General features: G+C 28.7%; 5 protein-coding genes across 8 annotated transcripts; 3 read left to right on the top strand and 2 right to left on the bottom strand.

Moving 5' to 3' along the window:
- Positions 1-556: 556 nt before the first annotated feature.
- On the bottom strand, positions 557-9,699 carry LOC118451503 (WD repeat, SAM and U-box domain-containing protein 1). 2 transcript variants are annotated; one of them, XM_035888156.2, is made up of 18 exons: positions 9,363-9,699; positions 6,502-6,639; positions 6,124-6,295; positions 5,629-5,774; positions 5,257-5,489; positions 4,926-5,164; positions 4,746-4,836; positions 4,507-4,616; positions 4,298-4,440; positions 4,010-4,199; positions 3,780-3,925; positions 3,456-3,673; positions 3,051-3,322; positions 2,870-2,960; positions 2,645-2,739; positions 2,412-2,573; positions 2,149-2,293; positions 557-2,068 (listed from the first exon to the last, which is right to left on the bottom strand). In XM_035888156.2, exons 2-18 carry the CDS (start codon positions 6,609-6,611, stop codon positions 1,908-1,910), a joined length of 2,724 nt encoding a protein of 907 aa, XP_035744049.1. In that variant the 5' UTR covers positions 6,612-6,639; positions 9,363-9,699; the 3' UTR covers positions 557-1,907. The 2 variants fall into 2 exon arrangements, with proteins under 2 accessions (XP_035744049.1, XP_035744055.1); XM_035888162.2 differs by having other exon boundaries at positions 3,456-3,661; positions 9,363-9,698.
- A 780-nt stretch (positions 9,700-10,479) lies between these two features.
- LOC118449042 (GATA zinc finger domain-containing protein 1) lies at positions 10,480-12,223 on the top strand. Its single transcript, XM_035883218.2, has 4 exons — positions 10,480-10,688; positions 10,774-11,038; positions 11,133-11,335; positions 11,458-12,223. Exons 1-4 carry the CDS (start codon positions 10,633-10,635, stop codon positions 11,669-11,671), a joined length of 738 nt encoding a protein of 245 aa, XP_035739111.1. The 5' UTR covers positions 10,480-10,632; the 3' UTR covers positions 11,672-12,223.
- A 156-nt stretch (positions 12,224-12,379) lies between these two features.
- or (AP-3 complex subunit sigma-2 or) lies at positions 12,380-14,659 on the bottom strand. Its single transcript, XM_035883335.2, has 3 exons — positions 14,230-14,659; positions 13,717-14,100; positions 12,380-12,595 (listed from the first exon to the last, which is right to left on the bottom strand). The coding sequence occupies exons 1-3, from the start codon at positions 14,296-14,298 to the stop codon at positions 12,473-12,475; spliced, it is 576 nt and encodes a 191-aa protein (XP_035739228.1). The 5' UTR covers positions 14,299-14,659; the 3' UTR covers positions 12,380-12,472.
- Positions 14,660-15,227: 568 nt separating this feature from the next.
- Positions 15,228-17,645, top strand: TfIIFalpha (transcription factor IIFalpha). Its single transcript, XM_035886941.2, has 8 exons — positions 15,228-15,324; positions 15,428-15,470; positions 15,568-15,614; positions 15,686-16,057; positions 16,147-16,466; positions 16,554-16,840; positions 16,921-17,255; positions 17,398-17,645. Exons 2-8 carry the CDS (start codon positions 15,447-15,449, stop codon positions 17,609-17,611), a joined length of 1,599 nt encoding a protein of 532 aa, XP_035742834.1. The 5' UTR covers positions 15,228-15,324; positions 15,428-15,446; the 3' UTR covers positions 17,612-17,645.
- A 700-nt stretch (positions 17,646-18,345) lies between these two features.
- Positions 18,346-22,377, top strand: LKRSDH (lysine ketoglutarate reductase/saccharopine dehydrogenase). Of its 3 annotated transcripts, XM_085655470.1 has the most exons (11): positions 18,346-18,568; positions 18,755-18,979; positions 19,068-19,237; positions 19,309-19,534; positions 19,621-19,948; positions 20,057-20,420; positions 20,629-20,951; positions 21,024-21,273; positions 21,353-21,616; positions 21,686-22,067; positions 22,132-22,377. In XM_085655470.1, the coding sequence occupies exons 3-11, from the start codon at positions 19,172-19,174 to the stop codon at positions 22,245-22,247; spliced, it is 2,319 nt and encodes a 772-aa protein (XP_085511596.1). In that variant the 5' UTR covers positions 18,346-18,568; positions 18,755-18,979; positions 19,068-19,171; the 3' UTR covers positions 22,248-22,377. The 3 variants fall into 3 exon arrangements, with proteins under 3 accessions (XP_085511596.1, XP_035744223.1, XP_035744253.1); XM_035888330.2 differs by having other exon boundaries at positions 18,755-19,237; XM_035888360.2 differs by lacking the exon at positions 22,132-22,377 and having other exon boundaries at positions 18,755-19,237; positions 21,353-21,627; positions 21,686-21,825.
- The last annotated feature ends 761 nt before the right edge of the window (positions 22,378-23,138 follow it).

The following is a 23,138-nucleotide window of genomic DNA, read 5'->3' as shown; positions in this document are numbered from 1 at the left end:
TTTGATAATAATATTTCATTACGTTTAATTTTCTTTATTACAATCTACGTTTACAAATCGAACAATTGAATATAGCGCCATCTAGACGACAACCAATAGGATCACAATTTTATAGGTCTTATGGCGGTTCTTTCGAATCTCCTCTCCCTTCTGCCCCTCCGCCACGAACCATTGTTTTTTTCCTTTTAACATTTAATTTTGAAATGAATATTATCAATTATATTTTTATTGGTGGAAATTTTGTGTATTTATTAGTGATAACCGTACAATGAGCACGCCATAGTAATAACATAATATCGTAACATTAACAAAGCTCGATTGTACATAATTATATATATGTATATATATGTATATTAATAAAATTAACAATTTATATTATTTTATCGCAAACATATTCTTTGATTATATCTCTCGTAAACAACAATTCAACCGAATTAATATATTTTATCACAGAAATATACATACAAATTTTTATATATATATATATATATATATATATATATATATGTATATATATATATATATTCTTTAATATTCAAATATGTTGAATTGAATCATTTTAAATATGTATGTATGTATGTAGTTTAGGTATGTACAATATAAGTACGTAACTATTATCATTTTTAACGTTCAAATAAGAAAAAAAAATATTCACTAAAAAAATTAGTAATTCACTAATAATTTTATGTAATAATACATGGCTCTATACAAGATATGAGTATGCATATCCTTCAGAGATTGCATAAATATCAAAAACGTGACGTTAATTATATACGTTATATAAAAATCGTTTATGTGTGAAGATTTTAGTGAAACATTTACCAAAACTTTGTTTTCGATAGATTTTCACTTTAAGAAGTTTAAAATTTAACGAATAACATCATTGCCGTTGTCTTCGTCGTCATCATCATCATCATCATCATCATCATCATCATCATCATCATCATCATCATCATCATCATCATCATCATCATGTAGTTTTACTTGTGTTTACAACTTCTACAAAATTCTCATCGATTCGATATGTATAATATATACGCGCTCAGAGATAATACAACATATAAGTGCATATACGTTGGTACAATTTTTCTTGTCCTTTTTAATCCACGAAGATTGTCGATAATATTAATATGAAATTGTACTATTCCTGTACATCAGGTCACTATATATACATATACATACATACACATATATATATATATATTTATATGTATATATATGCATGCTAGTGTATCATATTTTCATAAAATATACATAACATACTCATATTATTATCAATGTTTATAATATTTTCTATGTATGTATATCCTATGATAGTATCATAGGATATATCCTATGATAGTATCATCTTATATTTTATGAGTCTTCATTGATTCTTTTTATATTTTCGTAAATGAAATCCTAAATCATTTACATATTGTTTCCTTTTATGATACTATACATAATGAATTATACTGTGGACCATTTCGCTCTTATTAGTTTTGCAATATAATTACTGTGTATATATATATACATATATACACACAGGCGATGTAATCATGATTATCATGTTTGATTTTTCTATATGTTTTCTATATCTTTTGTTTTCCAATAATACTTCAGTAAAATACGTTTAACGTATTTCATAATAACAATATAAAAATACAAATGTATATTGACATAATTAATAAAGATTAGAATAAGTTTATAACAACTGAAAATATTTCAAGACTTGCTTATTGTACAATGTATAATACGATTGGTCCACTAACAGCATATATGATGTAAATACATTATGTGTATTGTATCCTCGTCTTTTTAGATTATGTGTAAATGCTTGTATATGTATATACTCAGCTAATAATAAAAAGAATTAGAATTTATCTTTTCAAAGATTATTGACAGAACTGATTTATCTTAAAAATATATTATTCCGGCTCGTTACCATGAAGAAGTATACATATTGCATTTCTCAGATTAATGTTTGGTGTAAAAGTAGTATCGTGTAATGGTTCATTCGTCATCGGACTTGTATATTTACCACACAAGAACCATTCGTTTATGGCCGCTCTCTCATACGTAAATCCATCTAACATAATATATAATTATTCAAATGTTATATTATAATGATACTTGATTTATAATGAAAAATTAATAATATTAATATACCTGAACATTGAACTGGTTCTTTCATTATCTCGTGTGTTATGGGACATAAAAATTCATAGGGTATTTCTGTTTCGTCCGAGATCTCCATTGCATTAGCGTCCTCTTTTTTTAACCAGTACAATTGTTTCTTGAATATTTCGGCCATCTTTGGAAATCAAATATATAATATTTAATAATAAAAAGAAAATGAAAAAAAGAAAAAGAAAGAAACGTACGATCGTTGAATTTTTATTGTCATTAAATTAAAATGAGAGTTTGTATACCTCCTCGTCGTTCTCGAGATCGAGTTTAATTAATAATTCATGGACCGGAATACTCAACAATTGTCGTCCCGTTAATACACATGTATGAGCTCTTTTCATTAATTTTGATAATCCTATTTCATTCAACCATTTCAAAGTGTCGTCGATCCTCCAATCAGTTAACTAAAATTTTCACGATATTAAATTTTTTTTTTTTTTCTTTTAAATTTCAACAGGGCGCATTTATATTTTACCTTTTTTCTATTTTGTTTTAAACTATCGATCAATATACTTTGAGATACCAATTGATGAGGTATCCTCCATACTAAAACGGTCTTGTCTAATGAGCCTAAAAATAGAATACGATTCACAATGTGAAGTACTAGTTTGGTTGTAATTACTTGTGCAATAGGTATGTATATATACACGTTTATGCAATAGAACGTAACGTAACATTTGAAAAACAAAACAGAACAAACCTGTAATGAATAAAGATGTATCTTCGGAGAATGCGCATGACGTTACGAGACTTTCGTGATCTTCGAGAACGTATAAACAAGCTCCGGAAAACTGTAAACATATTTGCTCCATTAATCTTATTTCTTTTAATAAGATAAATAGATTAATTAATATTATAAATAGAAATATTCATATGCTTACGATGCTCCATATACGTGCTGTCCTATCGGTAGCAACGCTTCCTAAAATTTCTCCATGAATCGGAGAGAAACGTACGTCCATAACATTACCACCATGACCGGCGAATGTTCTTTTTTCTTTGAAGTTAATATTACAATCGCTTGTTCCCATACAATCTATAGAATCATCTTCCTTATTAGAAATAGTTAATTGCCATAATTTAACGAGAGAATCGTTTCCACATGTCGCTAATAGATATGTCTGTTTGTTGTTATTCAAATTAGAGTCACCTCCTATAGGAATAAAAAAAAAAAAAAAAAGAAAAAGGAAAAAGAAAACATCAAACAGATGTGTCAATCAAACAGAAAAAAAAAATTGTTTTTATGTTTTCTCTTTATAATACAATCATCATTTATTAAAACGTACTAGCGCCTATAGAACCAGTTGGACTAAAGTCGCATCCTTGTACACCCAAATCATGCGCTTCGTCGCAAACCAATAATGCTGATTCTGTTTTTTCATTAAGAATATCGAACAATCTCCATGTACCCTCGTTACAAGCTGTTGCCAAATAACGCGAATCGTGGGTAAACGCTATAGATGTAATCGCATCGGCATGACCTTCGAAAATTCTAAAAGATAATCTTAAGTCACACGATAGTATCTTTAGTATCTTTGATATCGCGTAGATATGTAATATCCATAAAGAATATATCGAATTGTTAATTTTTTCTTTTTAAATAAACATACTGTAAGTGTTCCATACTATCCATGTTCCATAATGTTGTTTTTTCATCGTCCCCAGCTGTTGCTATTTTGGTACCATCTGGAGACCAACGACAAACGCGAAGCCCCGATCCAGAATTAACGAACGATCCTCTTGCATGTCCACCGTTCTATGACAATGATCAAGATAAACATTATCTTAATGAAATCAATTTGTGTTATTAGAATAAAGGAAAAAAGTCTATTTAAGTTACCTCAGTGTTCCAAACTATTGTGGTACCGTCCAATGAACACGAGGCAAGCATCGTACCGCAAGGACTAAATTCTACGTAATTTACGCTATACTTATGGCCTTCCAAAGGACTGAAAGATTTCTCTTGAAATCTCATATCCTCCTCGTCTTCCTCATTTTTTTCAATACCCCATACACGTACCAATTTATCCCTAAATTAACAAAATAAACTTCGATTATCAAAGGGATCTTTTTTCTTTTTTTTTTTTTTTTTTTTTTCTTTACAAGACATAAATATTCATGAACAAACCCTGAAACAGAAGCTATCAAATGATTCCCATAAAAAGCAACGCCATTGACCGCCCCACCATGATCGTCAATCCTCTGAATTAATTTCACTTCGTTCCCAGATGATTCCGCATTCTGTACTACATCGTGCTCGTGTATAGCATTCTAATAAAATAAATGAATCATCGTGACCTTAAGCATCATAAGTCTATATCAAACAAGTTTACCTACCTTTCCACGTTCACTTAATAATAACTTAGGAACACCGTGTCGTATAAGTTCAGAATCGATAGTTAGGTGTCCTGTTAGATCCCACACAATAACTGACTTATCGTTAGAACCTAAAGCATTAGAGAATGACATTGCGATTGATCAATTAGCTCGTGGATATATCTTTTTATTTTTATTTTTTTTTTCTTTTTTTTTTTTTGCTCTTGTAAATTCAAAATTTTAATTAAATTAAAAATCACCAGTTGCAAGAAGATTTCCATCTCTCGAAAAAGCGCAACACGCGACGTATCTATTGTGTTTCGCTAACACGTTACGTATTTTTCCTGTATTCTGCGATCATAGAAATTTATTTATTCTGTAATTATATGTGCGCGTGTGTTTGTCGTATTAGATAATCTTACTTATATAAACTTACTTACCGTCTCCCAAATTATTGATGTTTTATCAAGACTACTACTAGCAATGTATAATCCGTTGGAACTAAATCTTACGCAAGTTAAGGCACTGCTGTGCTTTTCCATTACCCTGTAAAGATTTATAGTGGCAGAATTTGGCTGGGCTTCGGATTTTTCTTGAATCACAATGACCTCCCAAAGTTTTACGTTGTGATCATTGCCGCAGGTAACCAATTGATAAACTTTGGTAAATGACTCATTACCTTTATATTATTAGAGTATAAACAATTAATATCAAGACATTTGTTAATTACAAATGTCCAACAAGTTATTTTATAATAAATAGACATATTACCTGTACCCGTTACCTCTTGTGAGATTGAAAAATCACAAGACACTACACCAAGATCATGAGCGTCGTCTATCGAGGCAAACACGGTTACTGATTGACTATTAGACACGCTAGGATCAATCATTTCGGCTGTGGAGAATAGATTCATAACGCCGAATGTGCAAGTTGTGAGTAACCAATTTGAATCGGGTGTAAAACATACTCCCTGCACGGCACTTTCGTGTTTCTGAAATGATCTGCAGGCAAAAAAGGAAAAAGAAAAAAGAAAACAAAAAAAAAAAAAAGAAAAAGAAAAGTGAAAGAAAAAATAATGACAATGATATTATTATATTAAGAGAAATTATTTACGATCATGGACACGTAAGAAGATCTTGCCTGATCAAAGTACGATGTATCAAATCCCAAAGACAAATTTGTCCGTTATCTCCAGCTGTAACTAACAATGTTGAATCCGGAGAAAATCTGCAAATTCTTACGGATTCTCCGCCAACTTGTACCATCGTGTGTATCTTCGTTCCCGTCTTTAATGCATAAAACAGAGTTTTAAAAAGATTTTCATTTGTTCTCATGTAAAATGATCATCAAATTTATTATCCAAACTGAAATATTTTTTGTTCAAAGAAAAGAAAAAAAAAAAAAAAAAAAAAAGAAAAGAAAAAGAAAAAACATTAAATCATACAAGACAAATTAAAGATTTTTACTTGGTATTAATAATATAGGATAATCGATAAAATTTATTCACAGCTTGTTTCATTTATTGTCGCGTCAATTGGTAACGTTAAAAATATTGTACAAGAAAAACAAAAAAAAAAAAAAAGAAAAGAAAAGAAAACAATAAAAAAAAAATTCAAATACATAAAAATATCTTACCCTTAAATTCCATAGCAATGTAGTACCATCTATACTAGAAGAAGCTAACATGGTCGATTGTGGACTAACTTTAACCGAAGTTACCCCATATTTGTGACCTAAAAGTGGTGAAAAGAAAGCTTCGACATAGCCTGTACCATTCTGCCATTCCCATACTCTTACACGTTTATCCCTAATAAATAATAAAAATAATTTATTATGTTATCTCGTTCTTCTTCTTCTTCTTCTTCTTATTATTATTATTATTATTATTATTATTAATAATATGTTTGTTGTGTTATATAATTCCTATATAAATTATATACATATTATATACATTCCTAATAAATAGGAATGTATATAAGTATAAATATTGATGAAAAGTGAACTATTATTTACCCCGATCCAGTTACCAGGATACAATCGCCAGCAAAATCGACGCTATTTACGTCGCTAGTATGAATCGTTAGAGTTTGTAGAGCTTGTATGTCCTCGATCATGGCAGTCATCGTTATTTATTCGAGACGGGATTCTTACCTTAAATTAAAAATTAAATCATTATCATTATCATCATCATTATTATTATTATTATTATTATTATTATTATTATTATTATTATTATTATTATTATTTATTATTATTATTATTATTATTATTATTATTATTATTATTATTATTATTATTATTATTATTATTATTATTATTATTATTATTATTATTATTACGACATACTTTTAATTTTCATTCTCTTTATTTTTTTATTTCAAACATTTTTTGATTTCACTAAATTCATGATTATATTCGTTCGTTTATAATTTCAAATGGATGATCATTAAAATCATTAATCAACGTATCTCTATTTATATAATTGAAATTTATTCGTAGCCAGTTTATTAATAATATTGATTGTAAAAATCAATCAGATTTTTTTTGAAGAGAGAGATTCTAATCTTACGATTAGATTTGTAATTTTATAATATAAATAATAATATATAGTACTGAAACGTTTCGAAAAATAACAATTGACATTTACGAAGTCACAATAGAAAAAGAAAAGAAAGAAAAGAAGAAAAAAAAAAAAAGAAAAAGAAAGAAAAAAAAACACTTTTGACCTACCCTGTCTTGAATGACGATTGATGCTCATAACGACGCATTATGATTCTATCAAATAATGTTTCTAGCTTCATTATACCGGATAAATGTTGTACGCATGTCGTGAATTATTAAAAGAAGAGAAAATCAATTGTCCAAGAAGGATACGCGAAATATATACGAGTTAAAGACATAAAAGATACTGAAATTCTGTCGTATGATAAATTTTAAAGGAAATTAACAAAATTTCATTGTAATTTTATCAATTTCTTTTTCTTTCCTTTTAATTCGTATTTTTTTTTTTATCATCTATATCAACGCAATCATTATTGTAAATAAAATACGTGCGATGAAATATAAATTTGTATTAATAAAAGAAAAAATAAATATATATATTTTTTGTACAATTTTTTAGTTAAGCAGAAAAAAGAAAAGAAAAATTTTTTAACTAAACAGAAAAATAATTCGAATTTTGTGTGTGTGTATGTCTATGTCCATGTTTGTTGCAAATTAAAGTTTATTAATACCGTAAAATATTTTTAAGATTTTTATATACATGTATATATATATATACATTAATGAAATAATTAATATTCGAATAGAAAAAAAGAAAAAAAAGTTGAAAGAAAAAAGAAATTCTAATAAAAATATGATAATGTTTCTAACGACCTCTAACCTTAACACATCGAAAGGTTCACGAGTATGTACTTGTATGTCTCAATAATGAATGAGAATGAAATCGACTATCTGTTCTACAGGTGGGAAGCGTAATAAAGTATTTCAACTAAAGACTTTTAAAGCCTCGATCCTTATCGTTGATCATTATAAATGAGAATAATAATAATAATAATAATAATAATAATAATAATAATAATAATAATAATAATAATAATAATAATAATAATAATAATAATAATAATAATAATAATAATAATAATAATAATAATAATAATAATAATAATAATAATAATAATAATAATAATAATAATAATAATAATAATAATAATAAAAGAAAAATAGCAGAGAAATATTAGGCGAATGATCAAGAGTCACAATAAATATTTAAAACAAAAAACAAACAAAATCAGCTACCATATATCTCTCTCTTAAATGTATATTTTTATTTATAATTCTTCGATCAATTTGATAAATTTTTTTCTACATAAATATTTATTTACGTATATATATATATATAAATATATATAATTTCTTTTTTTTTTCTTTTTCTGAAAATTATTTATATAAAACAATTTACTTTTCATTATTTCACTTATAATATCCGATTTAAATCTATATACCAACTTAAATAACAACACATGCAATGTCATGATACATCGCTGACGTGTAACATGTAATATATCGATCATTATATATAAACTTCTTTTATGTATATATATATATATATATATATATATATATATATATATATATACATACATATATATCGTAAGTATTATGAAAAAAAAAGAAAGAGAAAGAAAAATCAAGGAAAAAAAAAAGAAAGAAATATGTCGAAGAAACAAATAACACATAGTTAATTTTTCTGCAAAGAAAAAAAAGATATAATAATTAATAAAAAAAAAAAATATATATATATATATATAAGAACAAGAAAAAAATCAAAGGTATAGAATATACATAGGATTTTCGAAAAATGATTTAAGCTATCAACGATAATGTTACAAACTGATCATTGGCATTAATTGTTCGTACCTCTGTATAATGGTATTATTAAAAATTTCGATACTTTTTTTTTATCTAATTATATACTTATGATTTTTTGTTTTGTTTTTATAACATTAATAATAACAAAATGTTTTATATATATTACGCTAACAAATATATAGAAATTATGTATTTTAGAAATTTTATTCCGACTACATTAGTCGAAACAAATGTTTAATCGTATATTACCGATTAAATTTTTGAGAAAAAGGATGAGAAACATAAAGAAGAATAAAAAGAATTAAAATAAAATAAAAATGAAAAAGAAAAAGAGGGAAGCAAAAAATTAATAATAATAATAATAATCGAGTAATAATAATCGAGTAATAATAATAACAACAAAAAAACACGAAAGAGATTTATTCAATTGAACAATTTTAATATATGTATATATATGTATATATGTATATTTAAATATATATAAATAAATATTTTCTACTCACAGATAGAAAAGGCACATGTTGCAGACACTAGAGAGAGAAAGACAGATAGAGAGATAGACAGAGAGAGAAAGAGAGAGAGAGAGAGAGAGAGAGAGAGAGAGAGAGAGAGAGAAAGAGAGAGAGAGAGAGAGAGAGAGAAATAATTCGTTGTTCGATCAATGAACTTTTATGACGTCCATCATCACAAATCGGATTTTACATTGCGTTCTAGACGACGATAATATTCTAGAATTTATTTGAATCAATGAAAAAATTTATCCGAACGATGAACACTCAAAAAAAAACAGGATACCCCGAACAGGGCATTTGTCACAATGAAGTTATAACGTTAAACGCATGTCCACATCGGACCGAACCAGATCGATAATACAGAGGAGGAAATAGTAGTGGAATAGCTTCGACTATAATTTCTTTTTTTCAATACACATTACCGACGGACAGTGTTTTCATTCAAAACATCGGATACACATTTGTTTTCTCGGAACCTTCATTATTTTTTCTTCTTTTATTTATTTTTTCTCCTTCATCTTTTTCTTTTTCCTCTTCTTTTCTTCTTCATTGTTCTATTATTTTCTCTTTCCTTTTTGTCTTTCTTCCCTTTTTTTTTTATCACAGTAATAACGATCGATAACGATATTATCTCTCCGTTCGTGTTCATTATATTTGATATATTACGTGAATATTTAACATTTGTAATATATTGTCGAGGAAGAATATTTTTGCTTTTTTTTATTTATTTATTTATTATTATTATTATTATTATTTTCTTTTTTTTTTTCTTTTTTAATTGAAAATATCTCTCTTAGTTTCTAGTTGGTTCGTCGTATTATTAAGATAACTAATGTATATACGTATAGAGGCGCACTGTCGTCGCTTAGAATTGTTTTTTTATCGTCGATAAAATAGATTTCTCTTCTTTCTATTGGTAAGTAAAAATTGTTTTCTTTTTTTTTTTTTTCTTTTTTTCTTTTTTTTTGCTTTGTCAATTTAATAAATTCTCAAAGGATCTTGAATATATTTAATCGAATAAAATAAAAATATTTCATAATTGATGTTATATAATTGTTATCCGTTAATTTTTATTTTGCGATTAATTCGAAATAACGTTTGTATGTGGCGCCATGATAGATATTTCATGGATTGTAATCATTCGTTCTTCATGAATCGTACTGCATCTATTCTTCTTTTTTCCATTTCTTTATCATAGATTTCATATACATACGTACGAACGTTCATTTATTTACTTGTATACGTGTAAATAATATTCGAAATGACAGCCGAGGAAAATCATCAACAAAGCTATTGGACGAAAACTTTGGAGTGCAGGTGGAAAAAGTTTTTTTGTCAGCTACCTTTTAATGGATCGATAATTAATAAGAATTGAAAATTGGAATCTGATGCCTCTCGGTAGTAAACCTGAGTGTGTTAATTGCGGGACTAAGGAAACACCACTTTGGCACTCCACCGAATCCGGTAATCTATGCAATGATTGTCTGGAGAAAAAAAGATCCGCCGAAGCTAATGGTGAAACGAAGAACGAGGATGACGACAAAAGTGGAACGTTAAAACCTATTAGACGAAGTACAAGGATCACGAGGTATTGTAATTCGAAATCAAGCGGCCCACATAAGATTGTTCCAAAGGGTAAAGGGAGGCGAAATCTGTTTAAAAAAACGGTATAGTTCCATCTGTTCAAATTTATAATATTAATTAATATGTTTTTTTTTTAAGTACACCTTTTAAATATATATCTTCCATCGTTGTATCCAGCCAGTGAAAGCTCCTACTGCCACAGCAACTCCGGTCACCAGCAATTTTGTCTTCTATAAAGGTACTTATTTTCAAGTCGGCGATATAGTTTCCATGCAGGACATCGACGGTGGAATTTATTATGCCCAAATACGTGGATTACTTACCGATCAGTATTGCGAAAAGAGCGCAGCCGTAACCTGGCTTTTGCCAACCACTGCAAGGTATATATAAAAGTATTTTTTTTTTTTTTTTTTTTTTTTTTTTTTTTTTATTATTATTATGTATTACATAATACGTATTGTTCCTTGAAATAAATTAAAAGATTAACTATTAATTATAATAGTCCACCGCCAGAAGAAGGATTTTGTCCGGAAACTTATATAGTCGGACCAGAGGAAGATTTGCCACGTAAATTGGAATGCATGGAATTTGTTATGCACGCGCCATCGGATTATTATAAACTTAAAAATACTCCATATCCTCCGCCATTATTGGAGAAAGGTGTTGGATACGTATGGACAACTTTGAGGAATGAGATAAATACATTTAAAAAATGATAATGTCCTTAGTAAAAAAGATCTTATTTGTTCTTAGATAAAGTTTTGTCTATAACTGTAAATACCTATGCCAATTAATTGTATACCGTTTACTTCTATTCCTTTTGAATTTTATTTCATAAAACAAAATAAACACTAACAACAAACGGCAAATATTATAAAAATTTAAGATATGTCAGAGAAATATTTATTAAATATACTTTTATTACATTATAACACGAATGTTTAATGATTTTTAATAACAATATAAGGGAGTGTTGTGTTTTTAATAAACAAAATATCATAAGTTCATTATTATGGATAATGGGAGAAATGCAATAATATTGGTATGTAGTAACATAGATTTATCTTAATTTAACTATACAGGAACAACATTGAACAGTCTATATTTCCGAAATATAGAGAGATAAATTATGTCTGTTCTCTTTTGTCCGCAAAACGTTAAATGTATTCTTTGATTTTTCTTTACAACTTACGTGAGAAATTTTCTTTCAGATATCAATGTAAAAATTGATCTGAAATTGATCGATTCATAATATTCTCCTTTGTTGGAAACATTTTCTTTTTCTTTTTTTTTTGTTTTTGTTTTTGTTTTTTCAGCACAAAGAAGACAACTGTTTAAATAGTTCTTTATACACTTTAACTCTGATATCGTTGAGACGAGGTGTACGAGGTGTTGGGCAACATTGGTGCATTTTCATTCACTCGAAGGGAAGGAAAGACTATCCTTGTAGTATTATCGCTTGTACCTTGGTTGGTAGAAGAAAGCAGTCAGCTGGGAGCCAACGATGTAACGGCTGGTCAGAATTTGAGATCTTTTATTGCTTGCGGTAAATCAGGTAGCTTCATATCCTTTATTTGTTGAGGAATATTCATATTCTTCACCGCCGATACAGCACGCGCTGGCGCAGCTATGATTCCCGCCTGCACACATTATATGGATGGAGAAAATGGAAAATGGGCAAATTCTTGGGATTAATCGATAACAATTCATTTCCAGGAGTGAAGACAAATAATAAATAGCTACACAATACATATTTTATTTATGTATTATTGCGACGTATACAATTGCAATAAGAAGGCACTGTCATGGAGCAGACATTTATAAACAATAGTATTATCATGCGTGTTATGAACGGCGATTGTATGAAGCTATGAAAAAGATTTATGTTTTAAGTTCTTAGTAACGAAAGGAGAGAGAGAAAAAAAAAAAGAAAAAAAAAGAGATAGAGAAAAAAAAGAAAGAAAAAAAAATAGAAAAAAGAGAGAGAGAGAGAGAGAGAGAAGAAATCACAGACAATTGTACATAGGACTGAATTTATTTAAAGTGGCCAGATTGTCTACTGCTGATTTACTTAAGGAGGGGGCCCCAGAAGGACAAACGGACGAGGTGAGCAAGATCGTCCTGATCTGTAAGTCCCCTAAAATTGATGTTAGGTTGATCAGTCCTACCACCACATGAAACTGCTTTACGGAGCATACCAAACATGCACAGCTAGCAATCAAACAAATTACTACAAGTAATTAAATGTTCGAAGCTTGGTTAATATGACATTTACTTGTTATTTCAATTATTCATTTGCTTATTATATTCTTATAAATATATTCTAAGATGTTAATGGCCTAAAGGAAAATTGAAAATCTTGTACATTTACTTTAATGATTTAAAATTCAACGAATGAAACAAATAAACTTATTATCTGTAATAAGTTTCTAACAAATATTACTCTTTTAATTAAATATCCGTACTGAATATTTATAGAATACATATATATATATATATATGTGTGTATGAATGTATGTATGTATAAATATATATATTCTAATATTTTATTAAATTATTTAGCTATTTAGAAAAGAATATATAATATTTAAGAGATGACATAAGTAATGTTAAATAATTTATCTTGTATCAATTTAAAAAGCATTATGTGGTAAAACTGTATTTTCATATTATTAGCAAAGCATTTGTTTAGTAATTTAAGCAAAAAAAAAATATATTTATAAAGATTAGATAAAATAAATATTACAATTGTAGAACTTACCTCTTGTTTTTCCAATTTGTTTTGATCCTCTATTCTTGTTAGTATTTCTGTCATGTTAGTTTCTAATACCATACCACCCATCACTAATTCATTAAGTATATAATGAACTTTATCAACGTGAAAAATAAGATCGAGTTCACACACATTTTCAAAACATTTGTCCAAAGTTTCTACAAAAACTTGTATCAGATCTAGAATACCAAGTTCTGATTCAGAACTGTCAACGCAAAATACAAAATAAAGGGTGGCATAATGGCGATAAATTAATTTATAATCGGATCCTCCTATTAGACTACCACCCTCCAAAAAGTTACAAACATTATCGTCTCTTTTTGATACAAGTTGAAACGTTTCTTTAATGATCTGTTGTTGCATATCTTCATTCTAAAAAAAAAAAACAAAATAAATTAATAATGTTGCAATCATATAACCGATTGGAATCTAAATAATCTAAATAACCGATGAATCTAAATCGTATATCGATCGTAAAAACAAAAATTTATATATACTTACGAAGTATTGGTAAAACTTTGAAAGTCGTGGCTTTCCATGATTATTAAAAACTAAAATGGCCTTAATCATGATGACAAAGGTTGAGGATAAATTATTATTAATTCTATATCGTTATAGACGAAAGGTTATATACAAGAATGCACAATTGTTGGCATATGTACGTAAAGGAGATTAGAATTGATGATCGTTACACGATAAGAATATAATTCACATACATCTCTTTTAATTAAATAAACAGCAATATCTATCATACTATAATATTTTTAATCCTAAGCTTTTCACTACGCCGTAATTCCTTCATAGCGTTAATTAATTCAGATTATTGTTCATACAAAATGAAAATATTTTAACTATATGTATATATATATATATACATGTATATATATATAATTATTATTAATACATAAGGTTTTTTATCATTTATCAAAATTTATCATATACGATATTAAACAAATTATCACTAAAGTCTAAAATACAATTCTAATGTTATAATATATTATAACGCGTTATAACACTGTTCACTATCAAAAGATTCTAATGTATGCGATTTTAGCGCCATGTACGAATAAAATATGAACTACAGGAGTAATAGAGAAACGTTGACCCCTCTATTTATATCGATGTATAAATTTGTATAGGTTATATCCTTCTAACGTAGTCCTTTTAACAATAGGATTAATGTATGAGAGAAATTTTTTTATGTCATCTGAAAAAAAAACAAAAGAATTTTGTTAAATATTCAAAAATTTGAAAAAAGGATGATCTAGATTAAATCATTGTCTTTAAAATGAAAGAGTAATAATCAACAAAATCGATATATTAGATTCATGGATAGTGTTTGTAGTTCAAATTTTCCCGCTCGTATTCGTAGTTCATATTTTGTCCACGTCTATCGCTGAAGTCACATAGGATTCGAAAAGAAAATAATGAGAACACTCTTAAAGTAAGGTAAACGTTTGAAGCGACGGAAGTGCCACCTGTTGAAATGTAAGTTCATCATCTTACTGTTGTATCTCGTTTATTACGTTCCTAACTTTTGGTTGCATTGACGTATGCACGTGCCAGTTGCACTTGCATAGTAACAATATATCAGAAGTACATGATCTTAAATATTTTTAAAAGAAAACAATTTAACATTTGGTAATCTATTTGGATCGCCGCATATTTATAGAATATTTATTTCATTTTATTCATATAGGTTATTTTAAGAAAACAAAATGACAGCTATTGCACCACCAAAGGTACGTTAATCTGTATAAATATTTTTGAAAAAGTATAATTTTCCTTCTATATTTATTTTTTTTTGCTAATCTTTTTCTTTCTTTTTTATCCCTACAGCCACCCGGTGTACCATCTGTACAAGAATTCAGTATAAGAGTACCCAAGTACGTAATTTTTCATTTATTTGTCATTCAAACTCATAATCAATTGAAACTGTAAGCTTGTTATTTCGTAGGAATAGTAAAAAGAAGCATAATGTTATGCGTTTCAATGCAACATTAAACGTTGATTTTTCCAAATGGAAACAAGTGAAAATGGAACGTGAAAATAATATGAAAGAATATAAAGGGGTGGAAGAGGAGATGCCAAAGTTTGGTGCAGGATCAGAATTTGGACGAGATGCAAGAGAGGAGGCCAGGAGAAAAAAGTTTGGTATTACGAGTAGAAAATATAAGCCGGAAGATCAACCGTGGATTCTTAAGTCTGGTGGAAAGACGGGGAAAAAATTTAAAGGCATACGAGAAGGTGGTATAAGTGAAAATGCAGCGTACTATGTATTTACGCATGCTGCCGATGGTGCCATTGAAGCATTTCCATTGCACGAATGGTATAAGATCTTCTTTTTTATTATTGATATATTTATATAAATATATTCATATTAAAAAAAAGAAAAAAATTATATTTTTCTATGTTTAGGTATAACTTTCAACCTATTCAAAGGTATAAGGCACTTAGTGCCGAAGAAGCGGAACAGGAATTTAGTCGTAGGAACAAAGTAATGAATTATTTTTCATTGATGTTACGAAAAAGATTGCGAAATGACGAAGAAGGTGGAGACGAAGAGGAATTAATAGATGGTGGTAAAGGTAAAAAATCTGGTAAGAAGGATAAGGAATTAAAGATATCAGAAATGGATGAATGGATAGACAGTGATGATGATGATTCATTAAGTGATGAACAAAGTAAAAAAGGTTCTGAGGATGAAGACAATACGAAGAAGAAGAAAAAAGGAAAGTGTATGTAATGTCACGTATTAGGAAAAAAAAAGAAAATGCAAACGTTTTAACTAAAAATTATATAAATTGATATTGATTTATTTCCAGTGGAGATACAGAAAAAGAAAAAGAAGAAAAATACATCGGACGACGAAGCATTTGAAGAAAGTGACGATGGTGATGAGGAAGGAAGAGAATGCGATTACATTTCTGACTCGTCTGATTCTGAATCCGAATTGGAACAACAGAAGGAAATCAAATCCGTAGCAGAAGAGGATGCTTTAAGAAAATTACTTGCATCTGACGAAGACGAGGAAGACGAAGAACAAACGGATAAAAAAGAAGGTGATGAAGATAAGGATGAAAATGAAGAAAATAAGGAAAAGGATGATAAGGTATGACTATTAGATATTATTATTTTTATCAGTTCGATATATATTTAATTTTATTCAATGAAATGTTTGTTGTCATTTAGGATAAAGATAAAGATCCAGTTGGTAAGAAGGATAAGAAGAAAAAGAAGAAACAGAATAAAAAGAAGGATACGAAAAAGTCTGCCCCTGGCAAGGATTCCTCTAGTGACTTTTCAAGTGATTCTGGTTCAGAATCTGATACATTAAAAGAAAAAGATAATAAAAAATCAAATAGTGCACACAGCTCAAGATCTGCAACACCAACACCAGCAGCAACCAATGCAGTTGATCCCTTTAAGAGAAAACAATCTGGTTCTCCTGATTTATCACAGGCTAAAAAATTGAAGTTGGATAACTTTAATTTAGTTCCAGTTACTTCTTATATACCAGGGGCTAGGTAAAATTTTTCATCTAAATTTAAATTCTATATATATATATATATATATATATATATATATATATATATATATATATATAAATATATTGAATTTTTATAATTGAATGATAAGCGACTATTTATTCTTTTTCTTTTTTTACAGTGAATCTGGAATCACTGAAGATGCAGTTAGACGATATTTAATGCGTAAACCGATGACTACGACGGAACTTTTGCAAAAATTCAAATCCAAAAAGACTGGTCTCACATCTGAACAACTTGTTAATATTATGACTCAAATATTGAAGAAGATTAATCCTACCAAACAAACTATTAAAAATAAAATGTATTTGTCGATTAAAGCGCAATCGAATTAATGACTAGAAAAAATTATATTATATTTTTAATATATGTATATATTGATATTTATAGCTAATAAAAAGAAAAAGAAATTTTTATTTGTCTTATATTAAATAGAAATATTATAACAATATAATAAGAATATTGTCATATTAAAAAATGAATATATTTGTTGATTACTCTGTTGAATGTCATTGTTTCAAATTAAATAATAAAAAATACATCCTGTCAAGTGTTACATCATTAACTTCGTTTCTTATCTTCCTAAGTGTTACTTGTACGAATAAATAAATACGTGCGATAATGTTTCTATGTGAGCTTCGACTATTTGACACAAATCTAAATATTTTAACATTTTAATAAACAAATTATAATGCCAAAAACATGTTTATCGTTTTTTCAATTGTGCCTAAAGTAACAATAACAGACGCTGCAATTTCATTAAGATTAATTTTATTTTGGAAATTAGAAATAATGAACAATTTGTAGAGACAAATTTACAGAATAAATTGTATGATTATCATTAAATAAAGTAAAAATATAATGACAAAAAATAATGAGAATTATCAAATCCAAAAACTTATTTTTTATATTATTATTCACTTATATATCAGCGATTTGTAACATTTGTCTTATCAGTATTTTATTACTTACTATCATGAACTCGATGACCTATAGCCTATCAAAGTATGATACGATTCATGAAACGCAAGCTAATGCCCTATTAACTAATAACATATTTTCATTTAACGGATACATTTCTCTTTAGTCGGATCAATCTTCATACATTATATATCTTCAATAGTGAATGGATGGTGCAAAACGTTGACGCAAAATATTTTTTTTCTTTTCTCGTGATATCGTTAATCATAAGAAAATATTATATTATGTGTATATTAGGATTTTTTAAATTAAAACAGAAGTATCTTTTTAAATTGAAACGTTTTCTAACGCACAGCATCCGCGATACCAGTGTAAGATATCAATTATTTTCTAAACAAATATTCGAGAGTTGAGAATCTATATTTATGATATACATATATATACATATATATATATATATACATATATATATATATACATATATATATATACATATATATATATATATATATATAATATATATATATATATTATTTAAACAAATCATGTATTTTTAGACTCTAAAAGGAAGAGTTATAGCGATAAGACGAGAAGATCAATCAGTATGGGAAAGACGAGCACCATTGGCACCATCGAACGTTCGCCGATTAGTCAGAGCAGGTGTAAAAGTGATAGTGCAACCTAGTAATAGAAGAGCTTATCCGGTTCAAAGTTATCAGGCAGCGGGTGCCCTCATACAAGAAGACATCAGTTCTGCATCCGTCATTTTTGGGGTCAAGCAAGTACCGATCGATCATTTGATACCTAATAAAACGTATTGCTTCTTTTCTCACACGATAAAGGCACAAGAAAATAATATGCCGTTGTTAGATGCAATTTTGGAAAAAAATATACGTTTATTGGATTACGAAAAATTAACTGATCAAAATGGACAAAGAGTCGTGGCGTTTGGCAAATACGCTGGTGTTGCTGGTATGGTCAACATATTGCATGGATTAGGGCTTAGATTACTTGCATTGGGTCATCATACACCATTTATGGTATATCCTTCAACGTGCTATTGTATTAAAATTTTATCTGATATATCGTTGATAATTGATGAAATTCTCAGCATATCGGACCAGCACATAATTATAGAGATTCGTCAATGGCAAGACAATCTATAAGAGATGCTGGATATGAAATAGCATTGGGCGCTATGCCGAAATCTATTGGACCTTTGACCTTTGTTTTTACGGGTAGTGGAAACGTAAGTCAAGGGGGCCAAGAAGTATTACAAGAACTTCCTCACGAATATGTACCACCGGAAATGCTTAGAAAAGTAGCGGAGCATGGAGGTAAATGATAGAAAGAAAGAAAAATAATAATATATGAATATTATTTATATTTATTTTATTGTAATCATTTTTTATTTATTTCTAAGATACCACAAAAATTTATGCCTGTGAAGTAAGACGGAGGCATCATTTGGAAAGAAAAGATGGCGGTGGCTTTGATTCAAACGAATACGATAAACATTCAGATAGATATATATCTACGTTTAGCAAAAAGATAGCACCTTATACTTCGGTTATAATAAATGGTATTTATTGGGCAGTTGATTCGCCAAAATTATTGACCATACCAGATGCAAAGTATTTGTTAAGACCTGCCAATACACCTTGGTTACCTATCAGCGTTGGTGCACCAGCTTTGCCTCATCGAATGTTAGCAATTTGTGATATTTCAGCTGATCCCGGTGGTAGTATAGAGTAAGCAAATAAATATCACTGCTTCGGAAAGAGAAAATAATAATAATAATAATAAAAAGAAAATAGAAAAAAAATATATTTATCACGCGTCATTATCAATTTTTTTAGATTCATGAATGAATGTACAACGATTGATACACCATTTTGTCTTTATGACGCTGATCGTAACAAAGACACGAAATCGTTCAAAGGTCCAGGAGTCTTAGTATGTTCGATTGATAACATGCCAACGCAACTTCCCAAAGAATCTACGGACTTTTTCGGTAATCTTTTGTATCCGTATGCCCTTGAAGTCATAATGTCGGACGCCAAGAAACCATTGGAGGAACATAATTTTAGCCCAGTCGTCAATGACGCCATAATTGCATCGAATGGAAAATTAACACCAAATTTTGAGTATATCCAAGAACTTCGACAATTGAATCATCGAAGTAGACATAAAGCTGATAACGGGGATAAACAAAATAAAACGGTAATCTCTCTCTCTTTTTCTCTCTCTATCTATATATATATATATATGTAAATAAGTTTATCCGTACGTTTAAGATAGATTCATCAAATTGTTCGACGAAAACATCGAACAAGAATAGAAATTTATTGTTAATAAAGTAAAATAAGAATATTTGAAATATACGGAAAAATATTTCCAATGTAGAATTTATTTGTTTGTTGTCATTTAGGTTGTCATATTAGGGGCTGGACATGTTTCAGCACCAGTCGTCGAATATCTTCATAGAGATAACAGTATCAAAATCGTTGTAGTATCTCAATTGAAAGATGAGGCTGATGCATTGGCCAATCGATTTCCTGGTGTTGAACCTATGTTCTTAAATGTTCTTGAGAGACCAGACATCTTGGAGGATATTATTGGATCTGCACATGTTGTTGTATCTTTATTACCCTATTCGTTGCATCATGTTATTGCTAAAACTTGCATCGAGACTAAAACCCACTTAGTAACAGCTAGTTATATGAATGATCATGTCAAGGAGCTTCACGAAGAGTAAGTGTATTTTTGATTTAACGATCAATTGATATTTTTAAAGAACTTCCTTGTTTATATCGTCTTCTTCAGAGCCGTTGCTGCAGGTATTACAGTTTTGAACGAAATAGGTCTCGATCCTGGTATAGATCATTTGTTAGCTTTGGAATGTTTCGATGACGTACGAAAAGCTGGCGGAAAGATAGAATCATTTGTCTCATGGTGTGGCGGTTTACCCGCACCTGAATGCTCTTTTAATCCTTTAAGATACAAATTCAGCTGGTCGCCTAAAGGTGCTTTGTTAAATACATTGGCACCAGCTAAGTATCATAGAGATGGCCAGGTATACAAATAGCTCGTAGTAAATAATTTTCAATGACAATTATTCAGATCATATATTACAATATCAGATTCATTTCTAGGAAGTAGAAATATCAGGTGGCGGTGATTTAATGTCCGCTGTACAATCTCTAGACTTTCTTCCTGGATTTGCATTAGAGGGATTTCCTAATCGAGATAGTACTATATATCGTGAACTTTATGGAATTCAGAATGCTAGCACTGTATTACGTGGTACTTTAAGATTCAAAGGATTTTCTGATACAATACAGGCATTGCAATATCTTGGACTTATCGATCCTAATCCTCATCCTATTCTTCATCCAAATGGACCAGATATTACATGGGTATAAACAAGGTATATTTTTATTTAAAAAAATTATAAGTAATTATAAACCTTATCATATTCATTTCAGAGAGTATTAATATGCAATTTACTTGGATTGGCTAACGACAAAATCTTCTTTGAAAATCTCAAACGAAAAATTGCGGAAAGAGTAAATTCGGAGGAACGTGTACAAGCTATCGAGGATTTGGGATTATTAGAAGAAAATTTGGTATTAAAATTGAATACGCCTTTGGACACATTGACTTATTATCTTTCGAAGAAACTTTATTACGAAAAGAACGAACGAGATCTTGTTATTTTGAGACACGACATTGGTGTATTATGGCCTGACAATAAAAGAGAAGCTAAAGGAATTAATTTGGTATTATATGGCGATGCAAAAGGACATTCTGCTATGGCTCGTACCGTTGGATATCCCGCTGCTATTGCCGTTAAAATGATTTTAGACGGTAATTATTAATGTAATCATATCATCAATAATGATTTATATCGTATTAATATGATAAATTTCAGGTGAGATTCAACAAAGAGGTATGTTATTACCATTTACTCCGGATATTTATCGACCGATACTTCATCGTCTTAAAGCGGAAGGTGTGGAGTCCTTTGAAACTTCCAGATGGTTGTAAAATATTTTTGTTATTATTGTTGTTTGTTTTTATTTCTTTTTTTTCTTTTTTTTTTTTTTTTTACCTTTATAACTATATATCAAGATGTTTATATCTTTCAACTTTATGCCATTTCTTTTTTGTTATTTCATTTTTTTTTCTCTTTTTTTAATAAAACGAAAATAAAAATTATAATATTTAATTTGAAGGGTAAAACAAGAACGTTTTGGAAAGACATTTTGTATATATATATATATATATATATATATACGAACACGATCAAATTGTTTTATAACGCCAAAGTACTTTGATTTATTCATTTCGAGCAAAGTTAATCATTCACAAAAATGGAAATATTCCCTTTTGTTTACAAACGAATTGCTCTTATCTCTCTGGCAGCTAAAAATCTTACAATTAATGACTCCATCTTATTTAACATTATCTCATAACAGAGATTATGGATTATTAATTACATTTAATTTCGACAGTGTTAATGTATTAATGCTTTTTATCTAACGAACATTCCTAATAGAACGCTATAGTCAAACTTTGTACGTAACAACAATGATTTTTTTTTTCTTTCTTTTTCTTTTTCTTTTTTTTTTTTTTTTTTTTTTTTCTTTTTATCGTAACGACAATGATCTGTGTTTATAATTTAATGTAATGTAATGTGTATTTCGATTTAACTTAGATTTAACAACATATACGTATGATATCGTATAAGGAACGTCGAAAACGAAAAATTTTTATATAACGACACAGCACAGGGTTTTTTGTTTTGTTTTCTTTTTTTTTTTTTCCTTTTCTTCAATCTATACAAAGTACTTTTTGAAAAGTTTCGCTCTCTCTCTCTCTCTCTCTCTCTCTCTCTCTCTCTCTCTCTCTCTCTCTCATTATAATCTTTTAACATTC

The sequence above is a fragment of the Vespa mandarinia genome, chromosome 2, assembly GCF_050613455.1.
Source record: "Vespa mandarinia isolate Hongniang chromosome 2, ASM5061345v1, whole genome shotgun sequence".
Classification (NCBI taxonomy): Eukaryota; Metazoa; Arthropoda; class Insecta; order Hymenoptera; family Vespidae; genus Vespa; species Vespa mandarinia.
The sequence above is the reverse complement of the archived record's forward strand: the minus strand, read 5'-3'. Positions and strand labels throughout refer to the sequence as shown.

Bases quoted from the DNA above. Each gene is read 5' to 3' on its own strand.
- LOC118451503 (XM_035888156.2), bottom strand. From the start codon at position 6,611: ATGACTGCCATGATCGAGGACATACAAGCTCTACAAACTCTAACGATT. The intron at 2,740-2,869 runs GTTTGTTCTGTT...TTCTATTTTTAG, and splicing joins TACATCTTTATTCATTACAG to GCTCATTAGACAAGACCGTT. The intron at 2,294-2,411 runs GTATACAAACTC...TGATTTCCAAAG, and splicing joins ATCTCGAGAACGACGAGGAG to ATGGCCGAAATATTCAAGAA.
- LOC118449042 (XM_035883218.2), top strand. From the start codon at position 10,633: ATGACAGCCGAGGAAAATCATCAACAAAGCTATTGGACGAAAACTTTG. The intron at 10,689-10,773 runs GTGGAAAAAGTT...GCCTCTCGGTAG, and splicing joins ACGAAAACTTTGGAGTGCAG to TAAACCTGAGTGTGTTAATT. The intron at 11,039-11,132 runs GTATAGTTCCAT...CGTTGTATCCAG, and splicing joins GAAATCTGTTTAAAAAAACG to CCAGTGAAAGCTCCTACTGC.
- or (XM_035883335.2), bottom strand. From the start codon at position 14,298: ATGATTAAGGCCATTTTAGTTTTTAATAATCATGGAAAGCCACGACTT. The intron at 14,101-14,229 runs GTAAGTATATAT...TTTTTTTTTTAG, and splicing joins CAAAGTTTTACCAATACTTC to AATGAAGATATGCAACAACA. The intron at 12,596-13,716 runs GTAAGTTCTACA...TAATGTGTGCAG, and splicing joins ACAAATTGGAAAAACAAGAG to GCGGGAATCATAGCTGCGCC.
- TfIIFalpha (XM_035886941.2), top strand. From the start codon at position 15,447: ATGACAGCTATTGCACCACCAAAG. The intron at 16,467-16,553 runs GTATGTAATGTC...ATTTATTTCCAG, and splicing joins GAAGAAGAAAAAAGGAAAGT to TGGAGATACAGAAAAAGAAA. The intron at 17,256-17,397 runs GTAAAATTTTTC...CTTTTTTTACAG, and splicing joins TCTTATATACCAGGGGCTAG to TGAATCTGGAATCACTGAAG.
- LKRSDH (XM_035888330.2), top strand. From the start codon at position 18,407: ATGGTGCAAAACGTTGACGCAAAATATTTTTTTTCTTTTCTCGTGATA. The intron at 19,949-20,056 runs GTAAGCAAATAA...CAATTTTTTTAG, and splicing joins GATCCCGGTGGTAGTATAGA to ATTCATGAATGAATGTACAA. The intron at 21,617-21,685 runs GTATAAACAAGG...TATTCATTTCAG, and splicing joins ATGGACCAGATATTACATGG to AGAGTATTAATATGCAATTT.